Here is a 19478-nt window from a genome sequence, read left to right as displayed (position 1 = left end):
ATTATGTAAATAGGAATAATTAGTTATCTCATTATTTAGTGATATTAAGAAAAAACAATTCCAAATAAATAGTTTGAATACAAATAATTTTTTAAATAGTAATTATTTTTTTATTTATTGAAATTAATATAATTTTTACAAAGAAAATGTTTTATTAGTTAGTAAATTTAATATTTACATTACAATTTCCAAATTGGATGATTGGATTCTTTTCTCGATTTTGTGTTTCTCATTACTTTACTTTCTGCCCGCTATACGGGATGGAAAGTACCGATTTTCCTCCCTAGGGAGGAAAGTAAGCCTTGCATGAAATTGGCCACTTTCGCCCCTCTCTACAGGCATGGAAAGTCGGACTTTTCATGGAGGTGTTGTGAAAAATAATATACTACTGTGAGATATTACATGTACGTCCTGATAATTTATGAGAAATTATATACTACTAGAGATGTTATAGAAATGTTTGAAGTATATTATATACGGTACGTATATTTACAGTACAAGTACAGAATATTTGAATGATATCATGTGCTGTATGGGTTCTACATTCCAATATGTGATCTAAACTGTAATTGTCATGCATCTCTAAAGTGTCTACACAAATTCGCGTACGAATATACAAGCGGTTTTCTTTCTTTCTATATGCATTACGTGTGTGTATTATTTTGGTAAATGTCAAATTCGAAGTAAAATACTGCAGGAAGAGCTGCGATCATTTTTCGTTTATTTCTTGTTACTAAATACAATTAAATAAAGTATTGATACGCAATTTATAAAATTTTTACTGATGGATGTGAAAAAATATATTTATCAAAATTGCCGAAAAACACATACACATGACGTGCACACAGGAAATGCAGATGCCAAGTTTTACAAGAAAGAGGTCTGCAACAGGACTTGTGTTCTAAAACAATCCATAAGAAAATTCCTCAACGTCGCATTATTTCTATATATTTTTATGTCTATAATTTTATTAGGTTGTAATGTGGTCTCCGTTTACAAAACAGTATAGGTATCTTACCATCAGATAGCACACATGTCTAAAATCGGGACATAAAATGTCTTTAAGACGTCTTATGTCCCAATTTCAAACATGGTACATACTATCTGGGTTGTTAATCGATGTAACGATAAACCCACGAATATGATCGCCGGACTATATAAATATATATATATATATATATATATATATATATATATATATATATATAATTACACGTAATTACAATGCGCGCGGTTTAATACTTTTTGGCGCAAATACAGGTTCATTTAGTGAAGTTCGTTTGGCTACACGGAAAAAATGGTTTACTAACAACATTTTAATTAACAGTTTAATTGAAAAAATGATCAAAAATATTAATGAAACAAAATACGTCATGCTCTTGTTTTAATAAAATGTTATTTGTTTTATTAATATTATTATTGACATTAACAATTAAAACAACCTAGCTTCCGAAGCGCGGATTTAGCTCGCGGCTGGTCAGGGTTCGGAGTAGGCGCGGAGGAAGACACAAGACTCGGTTAAAGTATAATACAACAAAGTACGGTATTTATTCAGTTACGCGTGAATACATAGAGATGCTTGCGGGAGCGGTGAATATGTACCAAAGATCGCGGTCGTTGCGACGATGGCGACGGATTACAGCGATCGCGGAGTCGCTGGCTACGTGTGGTAAGTCGCGGGCGCGGTTACAAGATACGCGTAATAGGTCGCGGACGCGGTTACAATATCGATATCGCAGAGCGTGCGGACGCCTGGTAAAGCGATGATGCACGGAGATCGCTGGGTTTCGCGGACCGGCGGGCGTGCGGGCTTGCGGAGGTATTTCGGCGCGGGTGACGCGGTATCGCAGGTTTGGATATCGCGATTGGGCGTGATATCAAGCGGCTAAGACCCTTAGCGGAGATAGAGAAGTACTCTCTATCCCCTGGCACCTCGATTCGTGTAGGCGGGAGGCGGCACCGGGTGGCCAAGACCCTTGGCAAGTAAGAGAAGAACTCTCTTACCCTGGTTCACTCCGGTGTCACAGGTGTTCGTATAGGATTTCGAGTCAACCGCCTAGATACTTCACTCGGCAGAGGCAGAGAGCTCTCTCTACCTCCGGGTTGTTCGACTGTGGGATTGGGATCCGTGAGCAGCGGAATCGGTCGGATCGGTTTGCTGGCTCACGGTGGAATCTCTAACTTAGCAACATTGCTCGGTTTATATATTTGCGGTGGCGCGTCGGCGTGGCGGGGGTATACGCGACGGCAATCGCGCGCGCCGGGATGGAGCGGTGGAGCGTTCGGGAAGTACGGCGCCCCGACGCCGCGATTGCGTTCGGTGGCTCTCGGCCGTTTTCGGCACCGCTCGACGCTCCGAGTCGGTTGCCGCGCTAAGTCCGTTTGCGGACTGATACGCGAGATGATTAGTTTTAAAAAAGGGCACATCGTGCCTTGTCTCGCCCGGCGGGTGTTCGGCCGGGCGGCATCCGGCTGATGCTCGCCGGGAATGATGCGTTTTGGGGCGCATCGTTACACAATATTATTTTCAATGAGACTAATGCTGTTAATACAACATCACTTTTTTCCGTGTAGCTTCGTACAGTTTCTACATTTTTTCAATACAATCCATGATAACTATTGTCTCTGAAAAGCAGAAACTGCATATATTGAGAGCTTTCCACACAATATTCTAAAATTTTTTGCAATATTGTTTTACAAATAGACAATACAGTTGATTAGTGTTTATCACTCCGGTAATCATCAGCTTTTTGTGTACATGATACGTACTTATTAAGTTAATTCTTGAATAGGTGTATATATATATATATATATATATATATATATATAAATCATGAAATGTAGGATAATTTTTTCTCTCTAGTCGCTTTATATTATAAATTTTTTAGATTCTTTTCCTACAAGATAGATCTATTTTTCGTATTAAAATGACAAAATGACGAAGTAAGAAAAAAAATAATGCAATTCTTTAACGTGGACATTGATCTATTTTTGCGTCAAATTCCGCATTTACGACACGTCTCTATAACGGTTTTCCAACGAAAGGAATTAGAGAAACGCTTCTGCTAGATTCAGAGATATAAAAAGATAATAGAAAAAAAGTTATATAAATTTAAAATCGTTTACAAATCGCAGTGCTTCAACTGTGAGTAGCGACTATTATGTATGTACTTTTTTCTCCTAGATTCACAATTCTATCAACATACACAGAGAAGGAACCCAGATAGCAAAGAGAATTGAAAAATAATTCTTTGAATTCCCGAATTATGAAATAAATTTTTTTTCCGTACCATCTGCTCTAAAAGACTCTTAAAAGTTCGAGGAATTCATTTCTAGGTAAAAATACACATTAACTTAGCCTGCGATGATTTTGACCTTAACATATATTATAGAGGTCAAAAGTTATAAACAAAAAAAGTTTGAGACAAGTTTGTGTCAGTGCTAAGAGAAATAATTTGCTGATACAAGCATATACATGTAGACTGTCTATACACACATATCAGCAAATTACTTCTCTCAGTACTGAAAAAATAAAACATACTATATTACAGCATATGCAAACTTTTTTCGGATAACGGACCGTCGTGAGACAGGTTAGTTTTACCCTACTGATGACCAGTCATTGCGATAGTAATCCTGCTCAGTACGAGAGGAACCGCAGGTTCGGACATTTGGTTCACGCACTCGGTCGAGCGGCCGGTGGTGCGAAGCTACCATCCGTGGGATTATGCCTGAACGCCTCTAAGGCCGTATCCTCTCTAGTCAAAGGTGGCAATGATATCTCTAGGAGTCTCGTGAGTCGAAAGGCTCAAAACAATGTGACACACTACTAGGCGGCCGGCCGAGACTCGGAATCGTCTGTAGACGACTTAGGTACCTGGCGGGGTGTTGTACTCGGTAGAGCAGTTACCACGCTGCGATCTGTTGAGACTCAGCCCTCGCAGAAATGTATCCATTACATGATGATATTGCGTTTGATACAGCAATTACAGAAACAAAAAAAATGTAATTTACTCCTTTTCAAATTTTTAAATAAAAAATTAAGGTCCATCCCCACCCGCCACCGCTTATATGTGTACTGTCCATATACACATATCAGCAATAAATTACTTTCCTTAATATATATTGACATAAATTCGTATATCTTTCAAACATTTTTGTTCATAACTTTTAAATAAGCAATGAGCAACGATTAAGTTATAAGGAAAAGTTACTTAAGGTCGACATGTCCTTTTTTTATAACGGGGGGGAAAATCCACACGGATACCCCCTCCCCCGGAGTGGGGAGGGCGGTTATATGGGATTTTAACCCACTAAAAACCCCCTCAAATGTCCCTCACGGCGCTTTTTGGGGAGGCCCCGGGTATCACAAGTATACCTTCGGTGAGCCTCCCCATGTCCTTGACAACATATATCAAGGTCAAGATCATCAGAGGTGGCTAAGTTAATGTATATTTTTACCATATATAGTTCCAATAGGTTTAGGTGCAGTTCCCAAACAAGTTAAACCTGCATAAATCGTATTTGATATAGCGATCGAGAACAATAAGAGATTTTGAAAATTGGAACGCAGTTTTATTCCAGAATGAAATAAATGGGAAGTAAAAAAACAAAACATTTAGCTTGAGCGCCGAGTATCTCACAAACTCGCTTTTTATCTTAGCGCATGAGGATTTTTGCTTACGAGAAGGTACTGACGTATGTATATTATAGCCATGTGGCGGTAGCGCGCGTTACTAGCGCTCACAGTTTTTTTTTCAAATATGAAATGTGAAAAGAAATTCTTTTTGAGAGTTTATTTCGAATAAATTACGCGAATTCATAAAGAATTTAAAAAGGTGAATCCTTTTTGAGTTCATAACGATTACCTGTGCTATCTCGAAAAAAAAATCAAGTTTAGTGTTAACCCCAGATTGATCCGCTCCGTCCCTTATAAAAATATTTCACCGCTTTTACACCTCATATAGATCGTTTTTAGCCCGTTTTATTATTTTTATGTTCGTTTCTTGCACTCTCAAGCACGCGCAGTCTACTGCAAAAGAACATGATGAGTATATGCGAGTATATGCGTATGAGTATTTTTGAGTAGATTGTCCGTTTTTAATACTCGTTTTTCAATTGATGAGTGACAACCACTCGTTTTTAAGCAAAAGGGCCGCTTTGTGCCCCAAAAACGGGTCAGTACTCATTGAACCAAATGCACGTTTTTACTACTCGTTTTTACTACAAACTGACCGTTCTCGCGGTCCAAAAACGGTGAAAAATTTTTATAAGGGGTTCTAAGCTCCTCCAAAAAAACATAATAATAATAATAATAATGATAATGAAAAAGATAACTACGTGTCAGCTTAAGTGTCAGGGTCGTTTCACCACAAAGGTGAATGATAGAACTTGAGATCCAGATGGCCGTGTTGATTGGTGCCGGTGGCCACTTCCTGGGCGCACGATGGCGACGGTTTCACGTTCTTCTCCATTTTCTCGGTCTCCAACAGGACAGGGACGAAGGGCTTGGTTTGATTGTCTGGCACGACAGGCGTCGGGACGGTGGTCATCTCGAGACTACGCTGCTTCTGCTCCTCCTCGGAGTAGAGGCTCAAAGAACGTGGTCGTTCTAGCTTCAGCGGTGGCGGCGGCGACGCGCTGTCACCGTTGTTGCTGAAAAATCAACTTGCCCGTCAAGTCGCGATAGGTGACGCAAGCAAACGATATGCGATCAGCAGCGATATACAATCGCACGTCTCTCTGTCTGCAAGAATTTTCTTTCGTATATCGGTAAAACTAAGAAAAAAATTCGAAGAGGAATTTTTAAACACATAGACAAGAGCGCGCTCGATTGTTTTATTAGTTATAAATTAAAAGAAACATTTGAAAGAGGCGATGCTGAAGTCATCTGTTTTACCAACAAAATGTAATTGCCAGTTTTTATTGTTTCTATTGGAGCTTCCGGTCAGAAACGTGTTTTAAAATACACGGGTACACATGACACGTGTAGTCGTTCTACACCCCATACAGCACATGTAGATTATACTGAGAACGTTCGAAGGATATCGCAGCAGTATATTCTCGTATATATTACGTATGTTCTCAAAACATTCGAGATACGTACTATGATTTACTGCGGACATACTGAGAAGATTTCTATGTCCGCCTTTTTCTAGTTTGTATAGTATATACTGAGAATATTTCGCAGTAAATACCAAGAACATCACAAGTACTAATATAGAACTAAGGATAGAATGTGCACGGTATATGTACTTATTATGTTAAATTAAATTAATAAAATGTTTGTTACCTCCTGCATTGTGCTACGTGAGATATAAGGATCACTTAAGGTGACTTAAACTGATCCGCAGCAAACAATATCAAGGTTTAAGCATTTTGCAGCATCTCGCAGGCTCGCCTCTTATATTGAACGCGTGACGATTTTTAATTACGAGAAAGTACGCCGCGTGGCGGCAGCGCGTGTTACTAGCGTGATGGTAGATTGAAGTCTTGAATTTTTATAGGGTGAGTCATTTTAATCGACGCAGACAAATATCTCAAAAAATATGAAAAAAATGCGGAAAAATATTTCAGATAAAAGTTGTATGGTTTAAAGGGGGACACATGATTCCGATAAGAGTCATATCATAGATATCGTCATTTTCAAGAAATTTTATAAAGGCGACTAATTTTTTAAATAGAACTTGACTTTTTCCTTGAAATAAAAGTTGTAGATCTCGTCGAGACGTTTTCAAAACACTATAATAAAGTCCTCTTTCGTTAAAAATTTTCTGAGATATTTAAAATTTTGTTATAATATTTTTAATATAAAATATAAAATATCTCGTGAAGTATTCTATGACTTTTCTATGACTTTACCTTTATACTTTTATTATTATAAAATAATAAAAGAAAGCGAATATATAATAATGTTGCATTCACATTGAGTTCGTCAGCTTGGCCCGGTATTTTCCGCCGCGGAGCGTCCTTAGCAACGGTCGTTGCTATGAGTTGTTGATACAGCCCGGCTGTCAGATTTCTTCTAACTGAAACTCGAGCGGACGTTTCGGTTCGCGGTCCGCAATTGTAAACGTACGCAATAAACCATCCTTTCTTTGTTAAACCTGTGTTCCTTTATTCCGTGGGTCGCGAGTGAACGCGCAAGCGAGTGCGGGAGTGCGGAGTGAGTGTGCGGAAGCCGCCGGAGTGCAAAATTTTGGGGGCTCGTCCAGGATAGGACGAGCGTTCATTGAGACAAGCAGAGAGACGATCGAGATGGTTTCGTCTGCGGTCCCCTCGAGAAAGAGAACGCGGGACGAATTTAAACTCTACCACAGGCCACGACGCAAGCCGAGACCCTCCAAACGGTTCTTCAAGAGATGCGAGCAATGCGCGAGGAGCAGGCGCAGAGGGAGACAGTTTTTACAACGGAGCTACAACGTCGGGACGAGGAGCTACTACTCCTCCGTCAACAGCTAAGTTCCTCCAATAATAGAGCGTCCGGGGATTCAAGGACGCGTTTCGCGCTACCGGGGGCGAGTGACGTGCGCGCGGACCCCACGGCCTATGCCGCAAATTCAGAAGTGAGCGACGCGCGAGAAAGTACGGGGGCGCGTGGCGCGATTACGGAGCATAAACGACGTGCGCGTGGAGCTCGGATATAAACTTAAGCCCGACGTTTATGACGGATCGGTCCCGTTACGGGAGTTTTTCTCCTAATTGGAGATTATCGCTCGCGCAAATCATTGGAGCGACGCGTTAAGGACCATCGCATTGGCCTTTTGTTTAACGGGAAAAGCGCGGTCGATTCTGGACTCGGTCGAGGACCTAGAATACGCAGAGCTGAAATCGAAGCTTGAATTGCGTTTTGGGGAGGGGCACCTCTCCCAAAATTATTACTCCTTCTTCACGAATCGAAAACAGAAATTTGGGGAGGACTTTGGGTCTCTCGGCTCCGAGTTGGAAAGACTTGCTCGGTTGGCGTACCCCGAGTGCCCCTTCGGTATAAGATTGCGTGCTTACAATTTATTTATGCCTTAACGGACGGCTTTGTGAAGAGGACTCTCCAGTTGGAAGGAGTTACTCATTGAAATTAGCGGTAGAGAAGGCGAAGGCCGTTAAGGCTATACAGGGGGAAAATTTCGGAGAATTCGGGAAAAGGAGGGAGAATTTTGGAAAACCTTTGGAGAAAGAGGAAAAGAAAGCCTCGCCTCAAAATAAAGACGGCGAAAAGTCCGAGGGAAAGAAAAAGAATAACGTCCGCAAAGATTTTTCGCGCAATTATCGCGGAAACCGCGTCTCCGCAAAGGAATGCTGGCTTTGTTGTAAGGTTGGGCATTTCCGGGCCGAATGTCCCGCGAACACGGAAAAGGGAAACGCGGAATAGTTACTCTCAGCGGAGGGAGAGTGACCCGCGCAGATAAAACCCCGGAAGTTACAATCGTTCAATTAGTAATAAGTGTAATAATTTTTGTAACAAAGGAAAATTAAATGGGAAGAATTGTTCTTTTGAAATTGATACGGGTTCCGATGTTTCCATTTTGAGTAGAAAGTTTCTCGGAGAGATTAAAGGGGAAATTCGGGTCGAGAATTGTTCTCTTCGTTATCCCACGGGAGAGAGGGTCCCTATGGAGTTTAAAATTGAAGTAGAAGTTCGAATAGAAAATTTTTTTAAAAAAATTTCAATGTACGTGGCGGAAATTGACGATCAGTGTTTGTTGGGGAGAGATTTCTTAGAAATTATAAATCTAGGAGGTATTTTTAATTCGGTTTTTGGAAAAACGGAGTCAGAAATCGAAAAGGTTTTGTGTTGCTCTCGGGTAGTAAATTTTTCCGAAAAAGTTTCTTTTTTTTTAAAGAAGTTATTTGAAAAAATTCTGAAATTTGGACGCAGGACAGAAGGAGGTTTTTACTGGATTTTTGGATGAATTTCAGGATGTCTTTTCTGAAGACGTCATTGCAAGAAATTGTGGAGTCGTTAGTCATGAGATTAATTTAAAGAATCTCACCCCGATTAAACAAACTCCCCGACGTGTTCCTTACCGAATGCGAGAGAAAGTCGACAAAATCATTGAAGTTTTTGGAAAAAGTTACGAAGAAATGTTGGAAAATTTGAAAGAAGTATTTTCTCGATTGCGTGTAGCTAATTTAAAAATAAATCCTAAGAAATGTGTACTTTTCAAAAAGCAGGTTAAATATTTGGGACATGTGGTTTCGGCAGAGAGCATTACTAAGACCCCGATAAGATTTCCGCTGTAAAGGAATGGCCGATCCCCTATTTCAAAAGACAATTACGCAGTTTTCTCGGTTTTTGTTCTTATTATCGGAAGTTTATTAAAGGTTTCTCTTTTTTAGCGAAGCCCCTCTTTGTGCTTACCGGAAATCAAGTGTTTATTTGGGGAGAGGAGTGTCAGAACTCCTTTAAGAACTTAAAGCGGGTGTTAACATCCTCTCCCGTACTTTCTTTCTCGAGAGGGGAGGGTGAGTTTGTGTTGGACACAGACGCTTCTAACATCGGGATTGGTGCAATATTATCCCAGAGGCAAAAAGGGTTAGAAAAGGTTATCGCGTACTTCAGCCGTATGCTGAGTAAAACGAAAAAAAATTATTGTGTTACTCGTCGTGAGTTGTTAGCGATAGTCAACTCGGTAAAATCTTTTCGACATTACCTTCTGGGGCGCAAGTTTATCATTCGTTTAGATCACGCTTCCCTTAGATGGCTTATGTCCTTCAAGGGCTTAGAAGGACAATTAGTTCGCTGGTTAGAGAGTCTCCAACAATATGACTTTAAAATTGTTTATCGTAAAAGTCTTTCGCACGGAAACGCCAATGGATTATCCAGCCATCAGTGCGAAATTGATGGCTGTACGTTTTGTGCTAGAGTAGAGGAGAAGAACTCAGTCGAAAGACAGTCGCGCGAATAATTTTGCTGGGAAAAACCTTAGATGAATGGAAGAAAGACCAGCTAGAGGATCAAAGTATCGCGACAATTTACCAAGGCAAGGAAACGGAGGTATAGTCTAAGAGCTGGCAACAGAAAAAGCAACATGCCTCGGTCCATGAAATATTTTATTTGGAAAAGGTTCGATTGCTGCCGGCAAAGCGAAAGCCCGACCGTCAGAAGGCGGACTGGAAGCTAAGTGATCAAACGTGTAAATTTTCCAACAAAAAAAACTGTCGATCGGCACGGCTGAAAATTTGCTTAGGTATCGAGGAGTATGAGAAAAAGCATGAAAAAAATTGTCAGAAGAGTAAGTAGAAGCTAAAGGGTTGTCAGAAGCTGTTAAATTTGCGAAAAATCTCGGAAAATTTACATATTAAGAAGCACTTCTGACAATTTGCATTTGTATTGTTTACGTATAGAATAAACTAAGTGCAAAGTGTCAGAAGGCAAAGAGGAAGCAATTATGAGAAAATCGGGTGCAAAGTGCGAGGACATCTTTCGGCGCGCGGCGCAGCGCCCAGTGGACCGATCGCTTTTCTCTTGATTTTCACACCGTACATATTTCATAGCACTTCTGACAATTTATCTCAATATTCATAAAATACTAAAGAAACTATTATTAAAATGTCAGAAGTCAATTGAGAAGAATTAATCAATTTAATTTTGCTTCGTCATAGAGGAAGCTTTGTGATGGTGAAAAAATTTTTTTTTCGAAATTTTAAAGAAAATAGGTTTAGAATGTCCCAAAATGTCGAGAAATCGTATTAGTAGAAAATGTCTGGAAGTATGTGTGTGTGTGTGTGTGTGTGTGTGTGTGTGTGTGTGTGTGTGTGTGTGTGTGTGTGTGTGTGTGTGTGCGCGTGTGCGCGCGTGCGCGTGTGCGCGCGTGCGCGCGTGCGTGCGTGCGTGCGTGCGTGCGTGCGTGCGTGCGTGCGTGCGCGCGTGCGTGCGTGCGTGCGTGCGTGCGTGCGTGCGTGCGTGCGTGCGTGCGTGCGTGCGTGCGTGCGTGCGTGCGTGCGTGCGTGCGTGCGTGCGTGCGTGCGTGCGTGCGTGCGTGCGTGCGTGCGTGCGTGCGGGCGTGCGTGAGTGTGTGCGTGAGTGCGTGCGTGCGTGCGTGCGTGCGTGCGTGCGTGCGTGCGTGCGTGCGTGCGTGCGTGCGTGCGTGCGTGCGTGCGTGCGTGCGTGCGTGCGTGCGTGCGTGCGTGCGTGCGTGCGTGCGTGCGTGCGTGCGTGCGTGCGTGCGTGCGTGCGTGCGTGCGTGCGTGCGTGCGTGCGTGCGTGCGTGCGTGCGTGCGTGCGTGCGTGCGTGCGTGCGTGCGTGCGTGCGTGCGTGCGTGCGTGCGTGCGTGCGTGCGTGCGTGCGTGCGTGCGTGCGTGCGTGCGTGCGTGCGTGCGTGCGTGCGTGCGTGCGTGCGTGCGTGCATGCATGCGTGCGTGCGTGCGTGCGTGCGTGCGTGCGTGCGTGCGTGCGTGCGTGCGTGCGTGCGTGCGTGCGTGCGTGCGTGCGTGCGTGCGTGCGTGCGTGCGTGCGTGCGTGCGTGCGTGCGTGCGTGCGTGCGTGCGTGCGTGCGTGCGTGCGTGCGTGCGTGCGTGCGTGCGTGCGTGCGTGCGTGCGTGCGTGCGTGCGTGCGTGCGTGCGTGCGTGCGTGCGTGCGTGCGTGCGTGCGTGCGTGTGTGTGTGTGTGTGTGTGTGTGTGCGTATGGATTTTTGTACACGTATCTACTTCTACAATTTTTTAGATACCGGATTGAAGTTTTGCACACCAAATAGAGTATCATAGAAAGTATGTCTTCCTCTAATTTTATTAAAATCCGTCGACCGGTATGGATTTTAAGGAAATTTTCATTTTTCAGAAAAGCGTATTTTACGCTGTAGCTTTCTTAATATTTCACAGATATATCGATCTATTTTTAATTCTATTATATTTTTCAGTTTTTTCTACCCCTATATTTCATATACAATTCTTTAAATTTGGTTAAAAAGTTCTTGAGTTATAGAAATTTCAGTAAACTTGACTGTTTTTTTAACAGAAATCGGTAACCCTTTTATTATTAACAATTTTTATTAATTTTATTATATTCCTGAGTTTTTTCTACCCCTATATTTCGTATATTATTCTCTAAAATTTGGTTAATCAATCAATAATTCTTTAAAATTTCTGTTAAAAAAACAGTCGTTTACTGAAATTTTTATAACTCAAGAACTGATTAACCAAATTTTAAAGAATTGTATATAAAATAGGGATAGAAAAAACTAAAAAATATAATAGAATTAGAAATAGATCGATATATCAAATATTGAAAAAGCTACAGCGTAAAATACGCTTTTCTGAAAAATGAAAATCTTCTTAAAATCCATACCGGTCGACGGATTTTAATAAAATTAGAGGAGGACATACTTTCTATGATACTCTATTTGGTGTGCAAAACTTCAATCCGGTATCTAAAAAATTGTAGAAGTAGATACGTGTACAAAAATCCATACGCACACACGCACGCACGCACGCACGCACGCACGCACGCACGCACGCACGCACGCACGCACGCACGCACGCACGCACGCACGCACGCACGCACGCACGCACGCACGCACGCACGCACGCACGCACGCACGCACGCACGCACGCACGCACGCACGCACGCACGCACGCACGCACGCACGCACGCACGCACGCACGCACGCACGCACGCACGCACGCACGCACGCACGCACGCACGCACGCACGCACGCACGCACGCACGCACGCACGCACGCACGCACGCACGCACGCACGCACGCACGCACGCACGCACGCACGCACGCACGCACGCACGCACGCACGCACGCACGCACGCACGCACGCACGCACGCACGCACGCACGCACGCACGCACGCACGCACGCACGCACGCACGCACGCACGCACGCACGCACGCACGCACGCACGCACGCACGCACGCACGCACGCACGCACGCACGCACGCACGCACGCACGCACGCACGCACGCACGCACGCACGCACGCACGCACGCACGCACGCACGCACGCACGCACGCACGCACGCACGCACGCACGCACGCACGCACGCACGCACGCACGCACGCACGCACGCACGCACGCACGCACGCACGCACGCACGCACGCACGCACGCACACATATTTCCAGACATTTTCTACTAATACGATTTCTCGACATTTTGGAACATTATAAACCTATTTCCTTTAAAATCTCAAAAAAAAAATTTTTTTACCATCACAAAGCTTCCTTTATGAGGACGCAAAATTAAATTGATTAATTCTTCTCAATTGACTTCTGACATTTTAATAATAGTTCATTTAGTCTTTTATGAATATTTAGATAAATTGTCAGAAGTGCTATGAAATATGTACGATGTGAAAATCAAGAGAAAAGCGATCGGTCCACTGGGCGCTGCGCCGCGCGCCGAAAGATGTCCTCGCACTTTGCACCCGATTTTCTCATGATCGCTTCCACTTTGCCTTCTGACACTTTGCACTTAGTTTATTCTATACGTAAACAATACAAATGCAAATTGTCAGAAGTGCTTCTTAATATGTAAATTTTCCGAGATTGTTCGCAACTTTAACAGCTTCTGACAACCTTTTAGCTTCTACTTACTCTTCTGACAATTTTTTTCCTGCTTTTTCTCATACTCCTCGATACCTATGCAAATTTTCAGCCGTGCCGATAGACAGTTTTTTTTGTTGGAAAATTTACACGTTTGATCGCCCGCCCACCCACTTAGCTTCCAGTTCGCCTTCTGACGGTCGGGCTTTCGCTTTTCCGGCTGCAATCGAACCTTTTCCAGGTAAGATATTTCATGGACTGAGGCATGTTGTTTTTTCTGTTGCCAGCTCTCCGGCTAGTACGGCCGTCACGATCTGAGATTTCGGCAGGGGACGTTTCCGCTCAAATTTACCTTTCCTATTGGGACGCTATTGTCTTGAAGAGTGGAGTTCTTTATAAGATATGGAAAGCTCCTAGTCTAAAATCTAGGATTTATCAACTATTGTTCCACAAAAACGAATTAAACAGATTTTAGAAAAATAAGAAAATGATATCTATTTATAATCGCTCCAGCTATTCTGTAAAAGTCGCCTACATGTGGAACATGCTGAATTTGCATTGTTTGCTGTAAAGAAATTTAAATATGGATTTAAGATATTACAGAATAGCTGTGGAGCGATTATAAATAGATATCATCCTCTTATTTTTATGAGAGAAGCTAATGCTCAGATAGCCCAACAATTACTCCAGAAAGCGAGAGAACCAAATGTTGTTAAAGCCTTGGTTGAAGCTGAAAATCTCGTCACCAGAAACGTTCAGAGATGGGTTCAATTGAGTGGTGAAGAAGTATTAGACTTACCAGTTTTAACTCTTGAATATCTAAAGAACTTTACCAACGGATTAAACCAAGTAAAACTTGCACCATCGTACATTCAAGATAAACGAAGAAATGAAGATGAAGAATTGCATATTGAAATGTTAAAAGATAAGAACAGACTACCAGAACCGGGTTTAGTGCGAGCAAGAGTGATTGCTTCCGTAATGCCGCAAAACATCAGCTTTGATCCAAAGCATATCGATTTACAAATAAGGACAAAAACGATCAAAAAAATGAAAATCCTATACAAAGCTATTACTGCACGTGCAAATCCGGTGCTTGCATTGTCGGTACCTGTGCACACATTGCCTCTATCATCTGGTTTATGGGTTACGCACAACATCAATCTAATCATTATCCTTCAAACCAGATAATCATATCCATTCGTGATTCAGTGAACCGACCGCAGCGACGTAACATCAACGAGCGACCCTAATTATATACATTGACCGGTCTTTTTCAGGGCCAAAAGATGTACAAAATCCGATCGCGCAACCTTCACGGCCTTCACGCGGTTTACATTTGGTAATGCTAATGCCGACGGTGCACTGATTATAAGAATATACACGCATCTACATTCACACACACATACACAGACATACCCTCACACACACACACACACACACACGCACACACGCACGCACGCACGCACGCACGCACATGCGTGACACACATAAAGATTTATCGTCGTGGATACGCTAGAATAGAATATCTCCAATATCCTCTTTTTTACCATGTTCAACGTCTGATAACTCGAAAAGTGGATGGTTTTCGGACTTCGTGCCCATTAACACTTTTGATCAGGAGATTATGAAGTACAACATACTACAGTTTCAACCAATTTGACCGGGATCCATTTTCCCTATGGCTGAGGCTAGGGTTCTTTATCTCCAAAAATCAAAGAGATTGAGATAGGTGGATCCCCTTGATCTTCTTATTCCTTTTGGCTTACAAATCTTCAAAACATGAAACCATGTAACTCCTGCGAAGATGTATTGTACCCGGAATCTTAGGTTGCCCTTGGATTTATTACAAGGCAGTCCTCCATGACTTCGGGAGGAGAGCCCTAAGTCGGAGGCGATTTTATCAAAAAACTAAGGGAAAAGTTGGAGGAGATTCATTCCGTAGTCAGAGATAAGTTAGAAATTAAATTTTCTAGAGTAAAAGCCTGATATGATCGTGGAGCCAGGAAGAACCTTTCTCGAGAAAATCAGAAAGTGTAGTTTTATAATCCTCGAAGAGAGAAGGGAAAGGCTCCGAAATTGCAAAGTAGTTAAGAGGGCCCTTTTTTAATTGTAAGAAAATTAAGTAATGTAGTATTTTGCATTCAAAGATCCCCCAGACATAGAAAGAGGGTAGTACATGCGGATAGGTTAGCCCTTTTTTATGAGAGAACGGTAGGAAGTAGTTAGAGAAATCGGAACCCGATTTATCCTTAAGAAAGTTTTTCTTTCAAGTTGTTAAGTGTAACTGCGTGTATTGTTTTTTTTGTGTTTAAGGGAGAGTCATCGTTTCTCCATTAGAAGAGCTTCTTGAAGGACACGGAGTGGAGTCTCTTCATTGTTACCTTAAGACTATCAGTTGAAAGAAGACTGCCTATCCCTCGGCAGTTTTTGTGACTGAGATTTTTCCGAGGGACTAGGGCGAATGCCGAGGCAGAGACTAGGGGAGTCCTAATACGAACAGATATTTCGGTTAAAGACGATGAGTCCTCAGGAAGTTATCCCCCCCCCTTGTCCGAAGACTTCCGTGGGGCGACATTTGCGGCGGAAAGAGAGAGCGGCGGCGAAAAGAACCAGGTCGAGGAGAAATTGTAATGGGGTTTCAGTTCGTAAAGTCGGAGACGAAGAGAGCCTCCTGTAACGGCGAGGAACAAAAAGAGGACAGGAAGTCTTTGGCAGCAGATTGGGCCTAGAGGAGGCGAAGCCCGATATCCTGTGGCAACATTGAGATAGGGCGAGGTACGCTTCAAAGCCCTGAAGCCTGCGAACCTTCTGGAGACTGCCCTTCCGGATTGTTGGGACAACAATCTGAAGAACGGGGGAAAGGGGCAGTGTTGCATTCGCGCTGAGTTCGTCAGCTTCGCCCGGTATTTTCCGCGCGGAGCGTCTTTAGCAACGGGCGTTGCTATGAGTTGTTGATACAGCCCGCCTGTCAGATTTCCTTCTAACTGAAACTCGAGCGGAACGTTTCGGTTCGCGCTCCGCAATTGTAAACGTACGCAATAAACCATCTTTTCTTTGCTAAACATGTGTTTCATTATTCCGTGTGTCGCGAGTAAACGCGCGAGCGAGTGCGGGAGTGCGGAGTGAGTGTGCGGAAGCCGCTGGAGTGCAACAATAATATTAATAACAATTAAGTAATTTAATCGACTGACAGGCAATAAGCCAACTCGCTTTGTCGGATTCACACAGCACTTTTTCGGATCAATCGTCAAGACATTATTAATTTTGATCAACGCTTTTGGTCAGATGATGTAATTTCTGAAATAAATAATTTTTATTTTATTGTGAAAAAATATTGCCCTAGCCATCGAAAAGACGTTATATGTTGCCTGTCAGTCGATTAAAGTATTTTATGTAACACGTGCATGGAAAGTGCCCCATTGCGCACGCTACGCATGCGTGATAGACCGCTTTCCACGCACTTGCAACATAAAACAAGTAGAAACTTGCACATTGTTTCCTCGTAGTTTTTAATTGTGCAAGTAGAAACTTGCACATTGCTTCCTCATAGTTCCTAAGTGTGCAAGTTTTTATTTTATTCAAGGTATAATTATCGGTATTTATTTGTTTTGGCTTCCTCATAGAGGAAGCTGTGTTAGCAAAGGTTCTGATTTCACACTTAACTCTTTTGGGGACTGCGTAAATAATTATGTACATTCACTAAAAAATACTAAAAATACTTGTCCACTTAAAAACTAAAACAATATGCAGATTTCGCCAAATTCAATACCAATAACCTTCCTTAAATGATACTTTATCGATAAAAAATATCAGCCCGATATTATAAATATTTGAGATAGCGATTTATTTTTAATTCTATTATATTTTCCAGTCTTTTCTACCCCTATTTCATATATAATTGGTTAAAATTTGGTTGATCAGATCAAGTTTTATAAAGCTTCTATGTATGTACGAATTGTTCGAAATTTCAAATGTGTGTAATACGAGATCTGATTAATCAAATTTTAATGAATTATATATGAAATATAGGGGTAGAAAAAAAACTGGAAAATATAATAAAATTAAAAATAAATCGCTATCTCAAATATTGAGAAAGCGGCAGCGTAAAACACATTTTTCAAAAAAAGGAAAATCTGCATAAAATCTATACCGGTAGACCGATTTCAATAAAATTTGAGGAGGACATACTTTCTATGATACTCTATTTGTGTGCAAAAATTCAAACTGGTATCTAAAAAATTGTAGAAGTAGATGCGTGTACAAAAATCCGTACACACACACACACATACACACACACACACACACACACACACACACATACATACATACTTCCGGACATTTTTTACTAATATGATTTTTCGTCATTTTAGAACATTCTAAACCTATTTCCATCAAAATCTCGAAAAAAAAATTTTTCACCATTACAAAGCTTCCTCTATGAGGAAGCAATAGAGTGTGCAAGTCGTGCGTAAAGATAAAAATTCAAAATTTTCATTTCACAGCACTTGTTGCACAAATAACTATAATTGTTATTTTATATACTGGCGAAGAAAGTTCATTATTACACCGTTGACTGAAGATAATCGGTGCTCCATCCTTTAGTTGTTATTGCGATAAATATTACCACAGTCCTAGTGGTCGAATTGACACGACACCCACACGGTATACGGAAGGTTCCAGATTCGAACCCTGGCTGGGGTAATATTTTTTTGCGATATAATAAAAATTATTTAATTCAGAAATTACATCATCTGACCAAAAGCGTTGGTCGAAATTAATAATGTCTTGACGATTGATCCGAAAAAGTGCTGTGTGAATCCGACAAAGCAAGTTGGCTCATAGTTTTTTCAATGATCACATCGAAAAGACGTTATATATTGCCTGTCAGTCGATTAAATTACTTAATTGTTATTCTATATACTGGCGAAGAAAGTTCATTATTTCAGTAATATTAATTATTACATTTGCAATTTTACAAAATTGAATGCGTCTATAAAATGCATTTAAATATTTTTTCTGTTTTTTTTTTTACAGCAATCGATTTCTTTCATTATTCTACATATAAAAGTATGAAGGTAAAGTCATTGAAAAAGGAATACATTGCAAGATATTTTATTATATATTTACTTTTTATATATTAAAAATATTATGATAAAATTTTAAATATCTCAGGAAATTCTTAACGAAAAAAAAAGAACTTTATTATAGTGTTTTGAAAATGTCTCGACGAGATTTACAACTTTTATTTCAAAGAAAAAATCATGTTTAAGTTAAGAAATTAGTCGCTTTTAAAATTTCTTGAAAACGACAACATCTATGACATGACTCATATCAGAATCATGTGTCCCCCTTTAGACCATACAATTTTTGTTCAAAACATTTTTCCATATCTTTCATATTTTTCGAGATATTTGCTTGCGTCGATTAAAGTGACTCACTCTATATTCTGAGTAGTATACGAGAATTTACGAAAAATGATATACTACTGTGAGATATTACGAGTACGTCCTAAAAATTTACGAAAAATAATATACTACTATGAGATATTACAAGTACGTCCTGAGAATTTATGAGAAGTAATATACTACTATAGAGATGCTATATAGAAATGTTCGAAGTATTATATACGATACGTATATTTACAGTACGAGTACAGAACATTCGAATGATATCATGTGCGGTATGGGACGTTACACCTGACACGGGTCACAGCGGGTACACGTGTACCCGTGTATTTTAAGGAGGTATTCTAGTGTAACGTGCGCATTTTTTAAAGCTTTTTTCGGGATTTTTTTACAAGAAATCAGTAAAAATTGTCAATATTAGCTTTTTATGTGTATATTTTATTATCTTTAGAGAACAAAAAATATTATTTTGAGCTGAATTAATGAATATAAATATTAATGAAACCTTATCGAATACATGGCGAAAAAAATGGCTTCCATGATATCTCAAGATCTATTTGACCAATCAAGTCCAGCTTTT

At 41.1% G+C, this 19478-nt stretch overlaps 1 protein-coding gene across 1 annotated transcript in view; it reads right to left on the bottom strand.

Annotated features, from left to right (window-relative positions):
• Nucleotides 1-446: 446 nt before the first annotated feature.
• LOC143894314 (uncharacterized) overlaps nucleotides 447-19478 on the bottom strand; it is a gene marked incomplete at its 5' end in the record, with an annotated part of 41959 nt that continues 22927 nt past the window's right edge. The window contains one exon of the mRNA XM_077400482.1: nucleotides 447-5655. Within this exon, the coding sequence (XP_077256608.1) occupies nucleotides 5367-5655 (289 nt within the window). The remainder of the gene's footprint in view (nucleotides 5656-19478) is intronic.

The sequence above is a fragment of the Temnothorax americanus genome, unplaced genomic scaffold (assembly GCF_048541705.1).
Source record: "Temnothorax americanus isolate GAGA-0224 unplaced genomic scaffold, ASM4854170v1 Scaffold135, whole genome shotgun sequence".
NCBI classification, from domain to species: domain Eukaryota; kingdom Metazoa; phylum Arthropoda; class Insecta; order Hymenoptera; family Formicidae; genus Temnothorax; species Temnothorax americanus.
Note: the sequence above shows the minus strand (reverse complement) of the source record. Positions and strands in the feature narration are given on the sequence as shown.